The sequence below is a fragment of the Pundamilia nyererei genome, unplaced genomic scaffold (assembly GCF_000239375.1).
Source record: "Pundamilia nyererei isolate P.nyererei 1_Seehausen unplaced genomic scaffold, PunNye1.0 scaffold00014, whole genome shotgun sequence".
NCBI classification, from domain to species: Eukaryota; Metazoa; Chordata; class Actinopteri; order Cichliformes; family Cichlidae; genus Pundamilia; species Pundamilia nyererei.
The window spans coordinates 1,243,410-1,263,717 of NW_005187415.1; the positions used below are offsets into that span (position 1 = coordinate 1,243,410).

The window sequence follows — 20,308 nt, forward strand, 5'->3', positions numbered from 1 at the left end:
TAATTCATGCATTGTTATCAAACATAGTAGGGAGAGTAGCTGTGAATCTCCTCTCTTGGTTGTGGGATTGGATTGGTTAAGCTGCAAAATGAAAAGCAGGAGTATGGCACTCCCTAAGCAATCTGCCTTTCACCGTTCCACCTCAGCTAGCACACTACCGCAAACTGCCGGCCTGGGCTGCATGGATAAGTTGGTGCACGCACATTTCCACGGATTCTTTTTCCCTCTGTCACTCAGAGTCACACGCCCATAGACATGACAACATAAACAAGCACAAAAGCTGTTCTCTCTCACACAATACTATTTCATTCACACATTTGTGAGTCTACTAGCATGCGACCACTTTGAAGCACACACCCACATACTGTACGCACAGTAATGGGCAAGCAGGGGGATATAATGCAGGTATGTGTTTGCACTGCTGTTTATAGGAAAGGCCAGCACAGTCAGCACATTCCCATTAGTCTGTAATGCCTGCAGACGCTAACATTCTGCAGAACTCCTAAGTGACAATAAAAAGCCTCTCCTCTTTTGTTCCTGAGACTTGACTGTGGCCTGCAAGTTTGACTAGTATTCACAAGTCCCTTAATATTCACATGTAAGAACCATGTAACCGTGCTTTGTTTGTGATATTTTGAAAATGAGCAATGACCACTAGCCATAAATTCAGTTTGATGCTGCTTCTTGTTTGGACTTTAATACCAACTCATATTCACTGATGATATAGTCCTGTTTTTGTTTCTACTGCATAATGTACACTTGCAGTCAAATGTTTACATGTTCTGGTGATGAACATGAATATTATGGTCTTGCTTCCAACTAGTTTTTCAGTTAAAATGGTTGCTTTTCTGGTGCAAAACGGTCTTTTAACCGTTAAATATATTTTTTGATGGATTTGATGTCAAAACTTTGTTAACATTGTGCTTCCTTGTGTCCAAGTTTCAACTGATGATTGGAGATTATGCTAAAGGATTTTGAGATTGTCTGCCAACTTTATTGTTACAAACAATGTTACGCCTTCTCTGGTAGAAAACAAGTACTAGAGAAAGATGACATGCTTAAAAGTTTAATACAGCGTTCTTGGACTTGATTTGCCACATACCTCTGGAAATTGTGTTTAAACATCTGAAGCTTTACCTTTTATTTTACCAGTCCACCCCCCACCCCCACCTTTTTTCACGTGGTCAGGATTAACCAAGCTTTATCTCCTCTGTAAAATTAAGCCAACACTTGATCACCACAATATAACACAAAGTAGGGATATCTGTCTCTCCAGTTACGAACCTTAAACCATTATGAATCCAGTTCACCTGCTTTGATGCAAATAAAAGTGACAGCAGGTACACTGGAAAGGCAGCCCCCCAAAAAAGGAATGGGTTTGTGGATAACGGCCACACACTATCACTCGCTCCCTTCTACTTTCTCGCTCCTGCCTGATTTTCCTCTAGTTTGGTCTTTAGTTTGTGTCCTTTTCACTACTGGTAGGATGAGACGGTCCCTGCAGCCCATTCAGGTAGCACAGGTAATCCAGCTACTACAGAATGGCACATCCATATATGGCATTACAAAAAAGGTTTGCAGTGGCACGCAGAGAAGCTACAGGCTATACTCAGTCATGATTACCAACAGAAAGTTTACTGCCCTTGGCCTTGACAAGTTAAAGACATTTTGTAACTTTCAGCTCTGCAGAATTAATCATCTCACAGGGTGTATGTACATTTCTCACCTTGTGCATATAGTATTGACCCCGAGTTGATTTCAGAACAGCCCAAATAAATTAAAACTAAACTCTTGAGTTTCTTTTTTCTTAAAGCTGTATGTTGTGCAATGCTTTCACCTAAAATAACAGTTCAAAGACTTTATTGTAAGATCAATATGGCAGTGACATTCATATTTATGATCAGTGCATGCAAAGTGTCAATCTCCAGCTCTATGTGTTTTCAACAACTTCTGTTAATCATGCATCAGGGCATCATTATATACAGTGTATGCAACTAAACTGACCATGGCCATCTAATATTGTTACCTTGAGATTTATATTAGTAAGGACTGCTGAATAGTCTCTATCCTGAGGATGCTCGATCCTTGTGATTGTTAACGTGAGGCCAAGCGTTTGTGTGAGTACAAAGCTTTTAGTTCTGTGTAAACGATTACAGTTTTTTCAACAAGGCACCGAGGAGATCGGTCGTGACGGAAGTGAGAGGTGGAAGAGCCAAAGAGGGAGAAAAAGATTTGTTCTCACTTTAATTAATGGTGTGTGAAAAAACTGTGGACCTTTGTAAATGTCAGCTGCTGTCCTCAGATCAGTTACGTGTGGAGAACGCCTTGGGTTAGCCAGCCTTGACAATAACGGAAAGAAGGGGTACTCCAAAGGAACCAGAGTGTTCTGGAAATGTCAGCGCTATTTCAATCACTGTCACAGGGCGCAAGGAGCAAAACCTTGTATAAGATCCTTTTTGTTTTTTTCCTGGACTATGAGCAGAAAACAAAAATCCCAATATAACATAAATACATTGCAAAAACGGGCAAGTGCACCACTCTTGTGTTGTAATATAGAATATATGTAAATAGACTGTTGTCAGGACAAAAAGCTTACCCTGCCGCTGGTCTTTATAAAAGAGAAGAGAAACAAGCCTTTTCCCTATTTAGAGTGCTTATCTGCACCACCCATTTCTAAATAATAATGCAATTATTTTACTCTGTGACACAACTCACAGAAGTCTCCTTTGCAAGAAGAAAACTCCAAAAATCCATTCAGTCTAATTATCAGAACAAAGTGTGTCCCTGTCGAGACGCCAGGACAAATTGGAACTCTGATGATTTAATCAGGACATCTGGTCACTCTAGATGTTTTATTCTGTCAACACAAACGCTGCAGTATGTTGTGAACAGTGTGATCCAACGAGTCCTCTACTAGAAAGAAAAGAATAGTTTTCTGGATGTTATTTTAAGGTGCCATGTGGTAAAAAGTTGTTTTTCTTGCCCATTTCTCAAGCTTAAAGTTTGTTGTCCTGATTAACTTTTCTTTTTTTTTTTTGTCTTTGCTTGCATATGTGTACATGAGTTGCTGTCAAGATCAACACCTTGCAATTTCGCGTACAGAAGCCGGTCCCACCTCTGATCATTAATTACATACTTTTCACCCATTTATCACAACAAAGACCTTCTCATTTTCTCTTCCTGAACTTTCTTCCCAAACTTGGTTTGCGTCAGCAAACGCTCACAGGGGTTTGTAGCTGCTCTGATTGATGACACTGTAGTCAATAGTGTCGAAAGTGAGACAAGGCCACCTCCGGTAAACAGCTTTTAATAATCACCTTGCTGATTGAGTGCTGCGTCCAATTTGGCATATGAATCTATTCGTGCCAAAACAAGAGGAGAGGAATAAAGGACCGGAAAACTCAGAGCTTATATGGTGGAAGTAATTGTGTAACCCTCCACCCCATCCTCCCGTTTACTCCGTGACATCCTTTTCTTATGGCTTTTCTTACGCCTACACGCTTTCCATCATTGACAGCCAAAGTTTGCTTTCAGGCTAACTCGTGCCGGCTTGTACTGTGAATTAATTTGCTGTACGATTTTGATGACCAAAGCTGCTTGGAAAGTCAGTCATCAATCACGGCATGGTATTGAGTAGACTTGAAGTAAGGAAGTGTATATTTGCGCGAAAAACGTGTTCACAAATGCATTTGTGTATTAGCTTTCTAATTTAGGTGTGGTGTTGTTCTGTTGATTGATCCAAGTTAGCCTTTGCCAGGAAATCATTTATCAAGTGAAAATAGTCATGAATTGGGTGATTAGTTTGCTCTTTGAGTACCATTACCAAAATTATCATCTGATGAGGTTTATTCCCAAATAAGCACAATAGTAATGGGAAGGTTACAGCTTTTTCCCTTTTTTGCCCTGAGATAATAAAAAACAGGAGTTGCTCTGTCAGCCTGTAAGCTAACTGCATGTCCCCTTCTCAACTCAGTTAAGACACAAAAATGCCAAATAAACAGCTATATCGACCTGCTCGTGAGGAATAAACAGAGTGCAACAGCAGCAGGAGAGGGAGAAATAGATTTTTAAGACTAAGAGAAGAAAATAGTTTTTGAGGAACGCTGTGGGTCATGAACTGAGACATAAATATTGAATTTTAAATTCAAATACCCTTCTATGCAGTCAAAGCGATCACCAACGCACTTCTGCTCCGGGGTTTTTCTCATGGATCTCGAACTCGTGATTAGGAGGGCATTAACCTTTCTGAACTTGCTGATGGTTTGAGATAAACTGTTTAGTCTCCAGTTTTGCTTTTGTTTGATTTATTGTAGTAGAGTTCACGGGGCATCCACGTGTTACATATTGGGCTCGTATATACGATAGAAATGTATTTCAGTTGTTGGTTTCATGCATTTCTTGTTTGAAAGTGTGACAGCGAAACAGTTTTGCTAGGATTTAGTTGATAATTGTTGATATGGAGCAGGGCCAAATGGTTAAATATTGAATGCTTATGTACTTTGATATAGCACTCGCTGAAAATCGAGGGGAAATATCACTGTAAATGCTTCAATGCACAAAAGGAGAGACAACTGTTTCACCGCTTAAATTGCTTCTGGCGGGATTGTTCCAAAGGTTATGAACTTGTCATTGGGTTGGCATTGACTGATACCAAATGGATGCAAAGCTAGCTCCCTATAACTTAACTGTGGAAAGCAAAGGCATTTTTGTCATAACAGAGTGTCCATACACGCTTTTTTATTGTACTTATCAAAGCCATTAAAACAGGTCTTTACTGTGAGGTTGGAGTATCCAAATGATAAATGAGAACACCCACACTTGTAGTTCCATGTGTACTGAAAGCTCTCAAGCAGTCTGCCATTTTCTCATTCTTTAATCCCATTCACTCCCCCGCAGTATTTAAATCACCAAAGGTGCTGGCCAGATCCACTGTCTCCTCGAGATATAAATGTATGTATTTTATTTATAATGCATTAAAAAGCACCTTTTATGAGCTTGTTTATTTTGTTTTCGGTTCTGTAGTCTAGTTTTGATCTACTGCTCAGCAGATATATTAGTAATTGTTGAATTATCTTGGCATATTTAACCTCTTCAAAATATTTTTTTGGGCTTTTGTGACTCCAGAAGCGCATAACTGAGCAAAGCAGATTTCTTACGTTTGTTAACCCTTTAAGACCTACCATAGAACCAAGTCCGCCAGAGCTTTTTACCCGCTGTAGTGCCATTTTTGGGAGCATTTCAAGTTGATATACATCAATACAACCATTATAGCCCAAATTTTAATAATATGTATGCATTAAGTGCATAGTAATTACATAAATTGCAGAAAAGTGCAATAAACTACAAAAAAATTTAAAATTGTTTTTGTTTTTTTAAACATATATTTTACAGTTTTGAGGTTTATCCCTCAAAACTGTAAATACAAAAAAGTTGCACAAAATAGTTTCCCACCACAGGAAATTTATTTTAAGTGTCTTCATAGTTTTATTTTTGAAATACACCAATTTTCATATACTGCAGGAAAAACGAAAATAAATAAATATAATGCAAATTTGTAAAAAAAAAACAGCATATGCATCAAAACAAACTATTTCCAGCAGTGCAATATGAGTCCTAAGCATCCCAGAAACGATACAGAAAGTCATAAAGTCAAACATAACTTTTAAAAACACAAGTATGGGCTCATGAGGCCCTTATGGTAAAAAAAAAAAACTACATTTCTGCAAAATGACGTCACTTCCGGTTTCGGGCAGGACATGGCAGACATGCAATAGTTCGTGCTGATGGAAGTAGGAAGTGTTACAAACAGCTGATAGGATCGGCAAAGCCTGTTTTCGGAATATTATGTTTTGTTGCTGCAAGTGCTTTTTATGCAGTTTTTACAAAGCTGTATGTGGAAGGAAACTGTGACCGAGGACAAGCTGATGGCATAAGATGTAAGTACAACTCCTCCAGTTTCATATGCAAAAAAAATTATTGCGCTAACTATTTTTAAATCCCGGTAGAACTGCAACCACGTAGGTTGCAGTTCTACCGGGATTTAAAAATAGTTACGTCACCGGCTTTAAAGGGTTAAGATAGACCAGGGGTAGGCAATCTTTCTGATGATGAGTGCCATCTAAAATTTCCTCAGAAGTCAATGTGCTATATGATTGCATTAGCAATAAATTTAGTAACGCTCTATATGAACAGTTACACACTATATAGAACCACTTTGTAGAATTATATTTGTTCCCAGATGTCGGCAGCTATCAGCGAATAGTTATCAGCTATTTTGAAACAAAAAAACAGACACTTGTTATCCATAACAAGAACTCCATAACAGCAAATGAACTGTACAACAGAAAATACAAATGCTATTTATGGTCTCCTCACAACAGTGATAAGAAAAGTAAACTGAGCCAATATGGCATGTTTGTTAATACACATGTTAATGTGATCTCTGGTCTCCCACTCAGAGACACAGGTCTCCGAGTGTCCAGCATTCAGACGGCTACCTGAGGACACTCATGTGAAAGAAAATCTGCTCACACAGATATGTAAAGCCAAATACTGTCAACAAGGCCTCTGCAATGTGACAGTGATGTATACTGTCTTATTGGTATATGTATGATTGCTATACATTTTACATCAGATAAAAACTTTGGTTGTAAGCTTCAGATAATTATTTAATAACAGCCAGACAATTTTAATGAGAATAAGAAAGTATTTCTTTGTGCCCCCCTCTCCCTGTTAATGCCCTACCTGCCCCCCTGTCAAAACTTTGCTAGACCCGCCCCTGCACAGTTACCAGCTGTCAGCTGCATAAAAAAGGATCCTGGTGTTATTTGTCTCTCAGAAACAGCTCATAACTTCCCTTCAACTCATTCATGTCACCTAAAAGGTAAACCTGTTTCTCCATCACCTGTTCAGCTCTGATGATTCAGTAAGGACATCTCCTGGTTTCATCTTCATGTTTCCCTCTCACCAGATAACCAAACCGACATCATGACCAGCAGCCTTTACAGCTGTGGCTCCAGCAAACATCAGCTGATACTAGAAAGTAATATTAAATAAATTCTAACAACAGCTGATCAAGCTTAAACGTGCTGCTGTTGTTTAGCGCAACATCAGCTGGTTTCCTCTTTCTGGTGCAAAGTGGGCGATAAATAAACAAGTGAGACGATCAGCTGATCATTGATCAGTTTCATGATTGAAGTAGCAACAGGAGAGAGAGGGGAGAGAATGAGAGAAGAAGAGGCAGCTGCAGTGTAACGACAAATTAACTCCAGCTTTGTGTCTTTTTCATTGTAGCTGAAGTTCGGGACAAACTGTTCCTTTTCAGCTCGATACGAAACACGTGATATTTTCTCTGAATACGAGACCATTCCGTTTTTTACAGGACGGTTGGCAGCTCTACTAACTAACTTTATGAATAAAATAAAGTTCACTCTCAGTAACATCATAGCACCACACAGCTGTATAGAAACTCCGTCATGCTAGCTAGTACGCAGTACGAGTTATTGTAACTGACTGTAAAAAGTCAGCGCAACGAAAATAAACTCCGCCTAAACTTGGTTTATATCTGACCCAGATAGACTGCAGGTCATAGCTTCTTACCTGAAGTTAAGTTTACCTGACACTCGGACCGGCGGCCGCCTCGGGTCTCTCCTCTTGCCTCCCCTTTCCCTCATCCACCTGCTGGCCTCCACCACTTGCTAATGTTACTGAATCTGTGGAAGCTCCGCCATAGCCACCACCAAACAACTGACTTACTTTTACACAACGGCCAGCATCTGGCCAATCAACCACCTTCCATTGTTTGTACCGTTACAAAAAATAAAAAAATCATCGGCCCACAGAGCAAATGCCCGGTATGCCCGATGGCCAGTCCAGCTATGGTCGTGCCATCAGCTGGCACGCGTGTCTAGGGTTGCCGACCCCTGAGATAGAACGTTTAAAGGGGATCTGTTACACTCTTATCTAGGTCTATATTTTCATTCTGCTTAATGAAAAAGAAGACTGATGTGATTAACAGGTCAAAATTAAAATCCCACCACTACTCCTCCTTTAAGCCAGCTTTCTTCTGATTGGCTGCACCTTGCAAACAGTAGGTTTGAACAATAGGTAGGTGGGGCTTCCGTCATAATCAGAGCTGTTTGCGTTAAAGAGCTCTGCTGCACTGAAATAGAACCTGAGAATGTTGTGAAGGATCAAGCTTTCAGGTTTTTGTCTTTTTTGCGAATTGATTTTGGTGCATGTTAACAGTTAGCCTAGCCATTCTTGCTCAGGAATTATGGCATTGTGCTAATCAGTGGTGACAGTGCATCAATAAAAAAAACTCCCATCAACATTTACTTTGTTCATTTATTATGGCAACAAAACGGCCAAATTACCCATAGAGACAACATCACATCCTGCTACGTGCAGCTTGGCTGTGCCATCCTGTGTCGGCTCTTACCTGTGCATGCTACGGTGCCCCACTCCTACATTAGTACCCACTGTTTGCCAGAGTGCCCATTTTGTGTAATTATATGAACTACAGCAAGCTAATGGCCCCGACAGAGCACTGCCTAGGCCTATTACACCTCAGGGTGCTGCAAAACACCATTACCACCAACAGTAACCTGGAGTGTTTGTGCATGTAGGTGACAGGATGTGTGTGCAACTGCACTTTCTGCGTAACGTTCATGTAGATGTGTTGGTTGGAGGTGGATTGATACATGTCACAGAAACACAGCAGTTACAGCCAAAAATTGGTGCTTTTAGCCTCAAATGCGCGTCTATTGATATGTGTATGTGCGTACCACACCTGTCATCTCTCCTCCATTAATTTCTCCACGGCTTTAGCTGCTTGTTGCTGGCAGCTGTAGTTGACACAGCAGAAAGGATTGCAAGTTTTGGAAGCCATTGCATCCACTTCATTTACCACCATCTCATCTTCTGCCTTTAAATTGACTATTTGGTTCACAGGAAGTGATTTAATTGCATGTTTGTCAGTATGTATGTATGTGTGTGTGACTACCACTGATAAATAGTATCTAGTGTAATATTTCTCTCTGTTTGAGGCCTCAGCTCTTTTAACTAATAATCATCTGTGACTCACATGTATACATAATTTAGGTGCTCGTGTTCACGATTGTCTGCCCAGCTTTGCAGGTTATTGAAGATTGGCTGAGTCGGCAGCTCGTGCCTTTCAAGGTAGAAGACTTAAAATCAAACACGTGCAGCTCTTTAGATGAGAATAAGGATTGTGATGGACTCAATTAGATGGATGGATGGACTCATCTCCCCACACAGTCAGATCCAGGTCAAAACATTGACTATACACATAGCTAGTACAATTTACTTGACAGTGGCCTTGGCTGTCTGTTCAACCATTATGTTATTCCATTCTCTTTTTAAAGAAAGAGCCTTAGCACGGCTCTATTGACAAGCTGCTTTCCCCTCAGTATCAATAGCCATTAACCACTTTAAGCCTTGCCAAGCGTAGGAGATGGAGAGCTAATTGCCTTTTTTGTAGCATACAGTATACTGTAATGGTGAATCAATGCCTTTGTTAGTATTGTGGGATAAATGGATATTCATGCCTGAACAACCACATGCACCCACACATAGCGCTAGCGACATTAACAGCATATCTACCTACACATACACACAAATGTTTGTTTGGCTACATTTCTGAGGACATCCTATAATCAAATGGTTTCTAAACCATTTTACTCTACCCAAAAACTGAGGGCTTAAACTGTCATTACTGCCCTCTGTTAAGAGGTTAAGCAGTGTTGAGAAAATTAGCTTTGCCAAAGTAAATGAACTAAAATGTAAAATTTTATATATTTAGTTAATCATTTGCTGATTCCTTTTTTACACGGACTGTAACAAATACACATTCATCGATATGCATTTTTCTTTTATATACTTAAAGCATGAATGCTGCATTTCATGGATTCCAGCAAAGACTCACTCCTTCACACTAACACTGGTGGCCTCTCAGTGTGGAGTGTTACCACCTGTGTAGAGTGGAGTGAGTGCAGTATTCCCCCCTGACAGCGAAATGTATGCAATTAAACAGTATTAGAGTCATTAGCTCAACACAAGTGATAGCCAGCAGATGGTTACCATGCAGAAATATGCTCTTAATGAAGCTCCTCAGTCACTATGGGTGTATGCTTGTGTGGCCGAGCACGCATGAGCGTGCTTATGTGTATGTAGCGTGTATGGTCTATTGGCTATAACGCTCAAAGCAGCACTTGATTAGACGGCGGTTGGTCCTCCTCTAGCATAACCATTAGTGCCCATGGTTGTTTATAAAAATGCTGTAGCACATGGTTAATTTCATTCATGCTACTTCTTTATCTCTGTGGAGGTCAAAATGTGTGACGAAGATGTTTTCTACGAGTCTCTAGCCATTTTAGGAATTTTGAATTGTTTTAGAGCTTTAAAAACAAGCTTTATATCATGAACATCACTGAAAACTGACAAACCTTTTTTGTTAACATCAGTAGGTCCTTGATAAGAATTTGCATTTATTACACATTTTCTTAGCTGGATCTTGCTAGTACCAGGCTGGACAACCTTTTGCCTGCAGAACTACTTTCTTCATTGCACAGATTAAACAAGGTGCGGGAAACATTCCTTGGTCCATATTAACATGTGTCCATGTGCCAATAAAATATCCCCCCATTATTGAACCCCCACCAGCATGAACCGATTACAAACAGCCGGATGGATCCGTGCTTTTAGTTGTTTTTACACTAAATTCTGAGCCTACCCTCCAAATGTCACAGCAGAAGTCAAGAATTGGTTGATCAGGTAACATTTTTCCAATCTTCTGTTGAGCCTGTGCAAATTGTAGCCTTAGTTTGATGTTCTTAACCAATAGGAGTGGAGTCCAGCGTAGTCTTTTGATACACGTTGTGTTTGTAGATGCTCTTCTTCATTATTTTGTATGCAACAAGTGATTATTTTGACTTTTGATTTTGCCTTTGGCATCAATAAGGCAGACCTTCTCACTGGATATGTTCTCTTTTGTCAGCTCATTCTCTGTAGACTATAGAGGTGGTAGTGTGGGGAAATCCCAGTATTATCCACAGCTTTTGAAACACTCAGACCAGCCTGTCTGGTATCAACAACCATTCCACATTCAGAATCACTTAAATCGCATTTCTTCCCCACTCTGAAGTTCAACAGGTTGCTTGATCAATGTCTATTTGCCTAAATGCATGCATGAGTTGCTGATTGGTGTCAACCAGCAGTTAAACCTGCTGATTATTACCCAATAATGTGACTGGTACACGTATATGAGTATCAAACAACCACATGACTTCATGTTTATGTACAATGGACGTTTCAAGTTTCCACAACTGGTCCTTACTACTTACTTTGGAGCATGGATCCCTTTAGACACGGAATCATTCCACACCTACACACTTTGAAACCAACGCAGCCCAGTGAACTTTTCCTCTTTATTGTTTAAGCAGACTCCTGGTGTCCGAGTCTGCATATACAGTATATCACTCGACGTAGTGAAGGTCCAACGTCCAAGTGAAGTGAAAATAATCAAAACATATTTTTGAGTAATGGAGGACTTTAAAATAAAGTTGGCCATTTACAAACCTGTCATTATCAATAATAGCATATTGGCCCAGATTTGGAAAGACTCATGCTTATCATGAATTTTCTCTCTCATAACTGAAGCATGAAATACGATAATATGTAAAGCCCACGCTTGTTTAGCTTGTCTGTCAGTTACATCCTCACTCTCCTGTCAGGCTCTTGGAAGTGGTTAATATTTTTTTTTTTTACTGACAGCATCTTCAAGACATTTTTTTTTAAAGCTCTTCATCCTTGACAGATTTTCTCCCCGCTTCATTTCTGCTGTAAAGATGTTGAGTCCTTTTCAGCCGTCATGAATTTACTTCCTCTGTGACAATAAACCTTGTTACTTCAGCCTTTGGGAATTTCTCCAGGTTAAACTGGGGTAATAACAATAGGTAGCCTCGCGACACCGAGGCCACCAGTAAGTCATAACTGATTGCAGATTGTGCTTTTGCTGAATAATATCCAGGAAAAATCTTGGCTACAACATCAAGAGTGTTGCAAGTCCCCAGGGAGTTTTTCTTTTTGTAAAAGAGCCTGAGGCTTTGAGGTGCAGTAGGGGAGGTGCGTGGTGTCTCACCCCCAAAACTACTGTGCTTATAGGTACGTTTGCAGTCAAGCTATAGTGAATTGGCTGTGGTATTAAATAAAATTAAATAAATGTTTAGTTATTTGCTCTTCTTTTTTGTTCTGTTTATATTTAAAAAAAACTTGTTATTGGCTTAACTTATTAGACAGATATTGAGCAGGACATCTCCAGGTCAAAACAATTCATTTAATTTTTCTTTTCTTTTATATGATTTGTCCTAAGAAGGCATAACACTCTGCTGCCTGTGAGCAAATTTTGCAGATTTCCAACTTGTGTGTGTGAACGTGAACTCGAGAGAGAGAGAGAGCATGAGTGATGAAAGGAGAGAGCTGATAGTGATGCTCTATTGAATACAGATGAGAGAGAGGCAAGCTGAATTCTGATCAGGCTTTCTTCCACTCTTCCTTCCGCTCGCTCTCTCTTTTTTCTGTCTCCCGCTCCATCCCTCTGAGTGAAAATACTTCAGAGGACTGTGTCTTTCTGAACCAAGGGGGAAGTCAGTAGGTCAACCTTTCAAAGTCAACGTCCAGGCCCTCCTCTCAAAGGTGCAGCTATTACAGGGAGGGCCACCCCCTCCCCGTCCCTGTAGAATTAACAAGCGTGTGGATTTTGATGTTAGAGATATGGAGCAGTACTTTAGAGGAAATCTGATCCTGAACTGAAAATCCTTTTTCATGTTTAACAACACTAGAGGCCGAATTTGTTAACATTTTTATCAGCGCTCGCTCGGTACCTGTGAAAATTTGTATTATTATTTTTTTTTTTTTCCCTTTTGAGAAACTCCGGCAAGGTTTTAACGCATTCCAAGGGCCTCAGGTCCATCAAAGTCAGTCAATAAAGTAATCTGCAACTAGTCTCCTGGAAAAACACATTTCTACATCAGCTGAATGTCAAAACTGGTATTCAGCTGACTTCACCTATAACTTATTCAGAAGACCGGGGTGAAGCGAAAGCCTGATCTCAGAAAATATCTAGCCAGGATGGCAGCTTGGAGCTTAATTAGTTGAAGAAAGCATGTGCTTTTTTTCCTCCTCCCCACCCCCCACACACACACACCCCCCACCCCCCTCCCTCGCTCAGAATACAAATGATTTTTGGTGAAAAGTCACCGGGGTCGTCTCACCGCCTCATTAAAACCGAGCGAGGATGGGAAAAAAATTAATGGAGCCAAACACCTTCAATTTAATACGTAGGAGGGTAAACTAATACAAAGTGCCTTGCTGTAGTAAATATCCCCACTTAAAGTTTTGTATAGTTTGACTTTCTCAGTAGTCGTAGAAAGATCAGCGTGAAGATGCAGGAGCACATCGACGCGTCCGCAGCGTAATGGTTAAAACCACGATTGCGACGCGATTAGGTTTCGGCATTTAAAAGCGTCTTCGAATCCTTTTTGTAACAGGGTCACATCCTCTCGGATAGCAGCGAACTGCTTAGGACTCAGATGAGTGTAGACACCACAGTCCCAACGTGATTTGTCCTTCGATGTGATTATCAGCAGCGTGATTGGTTGTAAACCCTGTTGTCACGGCAATGATTTCAGCCTTGATGATGAAAGCTCATGGGACACTGATCCGTAGCATGCAGACACACACACACACACACACACACACACACACACACACACACAAACGCTCTCTCTCACTGCTAACCAGTCTCATTCCCCTTTGAGAGAGAGGCATTAGTCGGTGAGATTGAACTCTTGCATGTGTGTGTGCGAGTGTGTGTCGCTGTTGTCTGTCTCCTTACTTACCCAGTAATGTACAAAACAGGAATCTGGGGAAAGGCTCAAGCTCCACTGAATTGTACTTGACATTTTATTCTTTCTTTCCTGATTTTTTTTTCTCTTTCCCTCTCACACCATACCCTGGACCCCTTTTTTCTGTTTCTGTCTCACAGCTGTTATTAAACCACTTTGACTGAGTTAATAACATCTGTGTCACACACACACACACACAAAAGCAAGTGTAACTGTGCCTGTCTGCTACAGTACCTTGTGCAAACCAGAACCGCAAGTGTGCATCTTGGTGTTATCCGTCTAAATACACTAATTATTATACTGGGTTTGGTGTACCTGTACACTTTTTTTTAAAGATGGTAAAATGAAAATGAAAAGCAGAACAGAAAGACTTAATATAAAGATTTGAGTGAAAGATGATCATGGAAACATTGTGTTAATTAAAAGCTAAACAAAGAAACAATCAATAATTGAACTGAGCAGACCTCTCATTTTGAAATTTATGTAAGTAAATAAGTTTTATGTTTGAAACCAATAAAAATAAATGGGTTCTTAGAGTTTTCTCTACCCACATTTACAGTCTTTACATAAAATAACACAGCAGCCTGCCCTCCAACAGCAGTTCAGATTAGCACATTTCTAAAACGTCTTAAAGACAGTCGTAGCTGACGCTTTCCTGAGGTCATTTGGAGGTTATTCCAGAGTCGTAGCGCGATGACAGAATAGGTGTGACCCGCCCTCCCCATTTTGAAATCAGGATTACGAAAGGATCTTGAGGGAATGTATGTATTCAGCGTATTGACCACATATGCAGATGTAAGACTGTTTAAGGCTCTAAATGCGAACACTTTCACATTTAGTGTATTCTGTAATGCATGGGGAGCCAGTGCAGGACTGCTTTGTCAGTAACCTGCAGCAGCATTCTGGACAGAAATGTTCATGATGCACATGCAGGGCAATTCTCCTTAGCAATGCGGCTGTAATATGTGGTGTATGGTTTGGCTTTCTCTCACTAAGATGAGCTTCCCTGTCTATGTTGCACCAGAGGATGTTTTTATCATCAAGCATTAATGATGCCTTCATAGATGTGCAAGTCACATCCATGTGCAGAGATCCATACTTCCACAGATGCTGGATTTTGATGGTCTCTCTCCTTTTTAGCCAGTCCCCGATTCCTGAGTCCATGCACCCCAAAGATTTTGAGAGTACAGCTTTGTACTTCCAAGCTTTTCTGCGCATTCGTTATGTGCTTATGTTTATCACATCTGTTTCCTATGTCCTTTGGATCCGATTAAGGGGAACAAACTGAGCAGACACCATACACGAGGCATCTGTGTATAAGTTACCTGGTGGAGAGGGAATCTTATATGCTTAAGGCCACTATAGGATCCCGGACTCAAGTCCACATCAGGTCATTTTGTGCATGATTCCTCTCCCTCCCTGCTTTCCTGTCTGCGCGCTGTATTCAACTTTCAAGAAAAGGCTGAAAATGCCAAAAAAAAAAAGAATATATATAAAAGGCAGACAACAAGCCAAGGCATTTAATTAAAACATTGCACCCAGCTTCTGACATTAGCCAGATCTACACAAATTAAAAGCTCGTAATCCTGGCAGACCTTTTATCAAACGCAGTGCGTACCAGGTCGAGGGAAGTGGTGCAGCTGTATTGGCTCTACTTGTTTTTTCTTTGCCAAAGGAAGAGCTCGTCTAGAGTTCTTTGCTGGGTGTTGCTTGAGTTCCAGAGAAGAAGTACAACTAGGTCACCTTTTCACCTGCTAGATGAAAAGGTGACCCAGAGAGCAGCTAAACTGGAGCAAGCACATTTACAACTGACTGAGAGTTGGCCAGAGAACAAAGCAGACCACTTTCATTTTGAGCTGGCCAACGGGATGAATATTTGGCTATCAGCAGATGGCCAAATCCACTTCTGGTTGGTGGGGGCATTTGTGTATGTGCGTGAGAGAGAGTGTGATTTTTGACTTTTTTGGTAAAGTGCAATTGCTGCTTTGCCCTGGTGGTTAAGCTGGCTACATGTTCACATTACCTTACAAGGTCATTTATTAGCATCTCTTGTTCGTCTCCCTGCCTGTTTGTTGTTTAAAAGCCAGGAGAGCCACCTTTTTGATTTATTTCAGTGTTTTGACTGATGGATATTGTTCAACTTTTAAAAGAATTTTATTATTATTATTATTTAGGTCCTATAAGATGACGGTGAGGTCCTACCATCTCTGGAAAAGGCATAGATCCAAATTGGGATACAGAAAGTTTTATTTTCTGAATATAATTACAAGATGATGGATTCTAAAGTTCTGTCCTTAAGTGAAGCAAAGAGCCCAGACTCTTTTTCTCTCTTATTCTCTCTCATTGATTGCCTAACCATGTACCAGCTTTGTCTTACATTACTGTGAGACAGAAGTAGTGCTTCCACTCTCATTTATAATAAGTACAGCACCTCGACCCCCCAAATTGGTTCCTTGTCAGGTACAGAGGAATCAATGTACGAGCGTGATTCTGACCTGAAGCCACGCTGCTGAGCTTGAAAAATCCCTAGTTTTGTGTGGATATAATAGCCGACAGTATAAAAATTCATCAGCTGCTGCCCACAGATTGTGATTTCCCTTTTTTCTTTCCTCATGTCCTCCTCTAGCCTCTTTTAATATTGATCAGATACACATTTATCTTTGCCTTTCCTCTTGCATCAATATTTTCCTTTGGCCCCTACACACACTCTCCAGTGTTTGAGTTTTACTTTTTAAATCTTTTTTCTCTCTGAAGCTGATTAGATTGATTAGATCTTGCCGTCATGCATCTTGCGGTTTTGCGTCTAAATAATGTCTTTGTTCTTTCATCAGGGCCTGATGATCCTCTTACAGAACCTTCCCACGATGCACTGGGGCAACGAGGAAGTGAGCGTACTGCTGGCTGAAGCCTACAGGTTGAAGTTTGCCTTCGCTGATGCGCCCAACCATTACAAGAGATGATAAGCAAGGGGCGGGGGAGGGGGCTCCCTGTGTTCCTCCTTTACTCCCCCCAAAGTGGTCTACTGAACTCAAAGGCCTCTATTCCCACACAGGAAGGAGCTCCCTTTTCTTAACCTCCTTTTCCCTTATTGGCCGGTGGGCCTTTCAGCTACTAAGAGATTTTTGAATCAACCAATGACTGCGAGGATGTGCGGTGTAGCATTCTAACATGTTGATGTGGAGCCTTTTTTTTTTTTTTTAATGATTATTGTGTTCTCTGATTAGCTCTGAGCAGTGCAGAGTCCTGTTCTTTATCACTGCAAGCTGACAGCTGGGAGATCAACCTAAGGCCCGATGCAAAACCAGGAGCTGTTGCTCAGCACCGCCTGCGGTCTGGCTCTGAAAAATGCCTCTTTCTGCTAATTATTTCCATAACCATGGTAATACATAGTTGATTTTTTTTGTTCCCTGAGGCAAAATTTGATCTTTTTCCTTTTCAGTTTGCAAAGACAAAGAAAGATGTCAAAGGGCATTGCACTAGATACTTTACTTGCCCCTCCCCCCCACAGATTGTTTTTCTTCGTGACCCTTCCAAGACTTTTGAAGCAAGACACTTTGTCAGTCAGTGAGAGGAGGCATGTGTACTTCCTTCCATTAAGCCAATCACACACCAGCTTTAAACCCTCATTGTCCAGTCTCATCACTGCAGCGTCTCGTTGTTTGAATGTAACGCAAACAGTGGCAGGAGGCTGCAGAACAGGAGTCACATACACAGATCAACATCAAAGAACATAAGAAGCCATTAGGAGGGAGAACGCTACCTAGTCCCACTTGTTATGGTTCTTATTTTCTTTTTTTGCTCCTTAGACCTGCTGCATGTGAAGGGTCCACGTCTTATTATCAACTTCTCCTTCTTTGTGAATGTAAGACTACCTCAGAACACGCATTGTTATTACACGGTTATACACATAATGAGGCGTTAGCAGACATAAAGAAAGAATCACTCAGATTCACATTGGTCTGGGTGGGTGACAGGCCAGATCTGAAGTTGAAGCTAAATTCCGAAAGAGCACAATCGACACGGTTTGGGGACCTTTTGTTTTCAAGTTTTCCGCCCAGAATATATAAAATATGGATTGGACTGTTTAGAGATCACCAGCAAGGCGGGGCCTGAGCTTAAAAGATGTATTTCCATATAAACACGTGAAACTAGAAGGGTTTATTTGGAGGCTCCAACTTAATGGAAGTCTTGCAATTTTAAAATGCAATTACACACGCTTGATCTATTTCGGCTCTCGTAATTTATTTATGTAGAAGCTCTGCACGCAGATCATCGGGATTATCCTAAAAACGTACCAATACATAAATAAGTAAATAAATAATTACAAAGCTGTTTCTTTGCTTATGACCATCCATCCCATTGCCTCTATAATGCTGTTTGTAAGTACCCTGTAATCAGGCGTCGGCACGGTGCTTACTGAACTCTGTGAATATAATGGGAAGTTGACAAGCTTAGCAGGTGACAACGATTCATCACGCCCTTTAATTAAAAAGCGTTTGCATAAATAAGTTATACAACCTGCTTCTTGTTTTTGCACACACAACTCTCCGCCTTACATTAGTCGTTCACACGTTGCTCTGTTCTTATAGAGCACATGGGATGTCTTACGCAAAGTCAGTAGCACCGTATTGGTGTGATGTTAGGTGGTGGTGGTGGTGGGGGGGTAATCAGACATTCATGACATAACACAAAGCTGTTAACGTTTGGATCCTCCTGTCGCAACTCCGCCAGGATCCATTATTGTCACCCGAGCCGAAAAAGGCGGCAGGCGTAGGTGTGTGAAGGGAAGATGGAAGGAGAGAGGGGAAGGGAGGGTGTTGTGTTTCTTTGGAAGTTCAGTCCCTTTTTTCAGTGAGAGCTGTCAGTCTTTGATCACATGTTGAGGGTTTGGGCTTTTTTTTTTTTTTTTTACCCAATCTGCACCAGTTTCACAAGCCCCTCATCTCCCATGCTCTCTGACAAGGAAAAACTGCACTTAATTTAAAAGTCTAAAAAGTCCCCTCCCTTTTTTTGTATGAGATATATTCTTTCAGTCAGCATTTTAAATATTTGTCTTTTTCATTTAGGTTTTATTTTTTTAAATGCCTACATATGTTTACGTTTACATGCCTGTAAAGTTGTGCCTGACTCTGGAGACACGAGACAAACACCCTGATTGTGTTTTTTGACCACAGATGATTTTTTTTTTTGTTTCGTTTGGTTTTTTTTAGGTTTTAAATTTGTGCAAGCAATATGAAGTCATTTTTAATTAGTAATAAAATCAAAGGAAATATTATTTTGACTACAGAAACCACCAGCACGAGCTGTTGAATTACACTCTGGGCATTTATGCCATAATAAAATAACCAAGAACCCATCCCTAAACCCTCCCCATCCCTTAAGAGGCTTGTCAAGCTTTGCATTCCTGCACATGCTGAAAGAACATGCAGTGAATGGGCTGTGGCTGTAGTGCTACTCAGCATTTAAACAGTTTGGCGTCCGCAGTTAGCAGCTTTATGAAATTTGGGTGAATTGCCACTCCAGAATCGCCAGTCAGTCAAACAGACCAAAATCATCCCAACCATGTGTTATGAACCTGCAGTCTCGTGGCTTTTGAAATGGTTGCTTCAAAGACAGGGGCCAAGTCTGCATCCACATGCAGTTAGTTGCCATGTTCAAAGCAACTTGGTCTGTCAAAAACATGATAAAAAAATAAGAATCAGTCTGCTACCACTTTACAACCAGAATGCAACCAGTTGCCAACCAACTGAGACAAGTCCCCTATTGCAAAGATGCACATTGCAGACGAGTTGCACTCATCAGAGCAGACCGACTCTTAATTGAGTCGGTCTGCTCACTACCAAATGTTTTAAAGTGTGTTTTTTTTTAGTTTTTTTTTTTTTAGCATAGTTACTGGAGATGATATTTGCTTATGTGATCTGTACGTTGTTATTTAAGTTAGAAAACTGACGCCACTGAAGCCACTTCTGAGTTTGAGTGTTACATTTTTTAATCATGAATGCAAAGCTTGACAGGCACAGCAGCAGTCAATAAGGTTGGGCAGGGGTGAGCGAGCAGTCAATATTTGTCCCATTTATTACCCATAACCTGACTTCTCACAACATTAAACTGCCTTATTGCACACATTCATATGGATATGAACACTGTAAGGGGTAAAAGCAATGTTGGTGGTGAACACCGATGCTCCAAGATAACAACAAATGTGGGGGTCGAAAGCCGCTGTAGTGTCTGTCAACGTGTGTGTGTGTGTGTGTGTGTGTGTGTGTGTGTGTGTGTGTGTGTGTGAGGGTGTGTGTGTGTGTGTGTGTGTGTCAAAGGCAGAGAGTAGGTAGGTTTGAGCCCCCCTCCGTTTCTGCTGTTATGCTATATGCAGTGTTTTCCCT

The 20,308-nt window shown here is 40.8% G+C and overlaps 1 protein-coding gene across 2 annotated transcripts in view; it reads left to right on the forward strand.

Moving 5' to 3' along the window:
* tbc1d22a (TBC1 domain family, member 22a) overlaps window positions 1-20,302 on the forward strand; it is a 159,499-nt gene extending 139,197 nt beyond the window's left edge. For both annotated transcript variants that reach the window (XM_005725117.2, XM_005725116.2), the window contains exon 14: window positions 16,757-20,302. In XM_005725117.2, the coding sequence (XP_005725174.1) occupies window positions 16,757-16,885 (129 nt within the window). In that variant the 3' untranslated portion in view covers window positions 16,886-20,302. The remainder of the gene's footprint in view (window positions 1-16,756) is intronic.
* The last annotated feature ends 6 nt before the right edge of the window (window positions 20,303-20,308 follow it).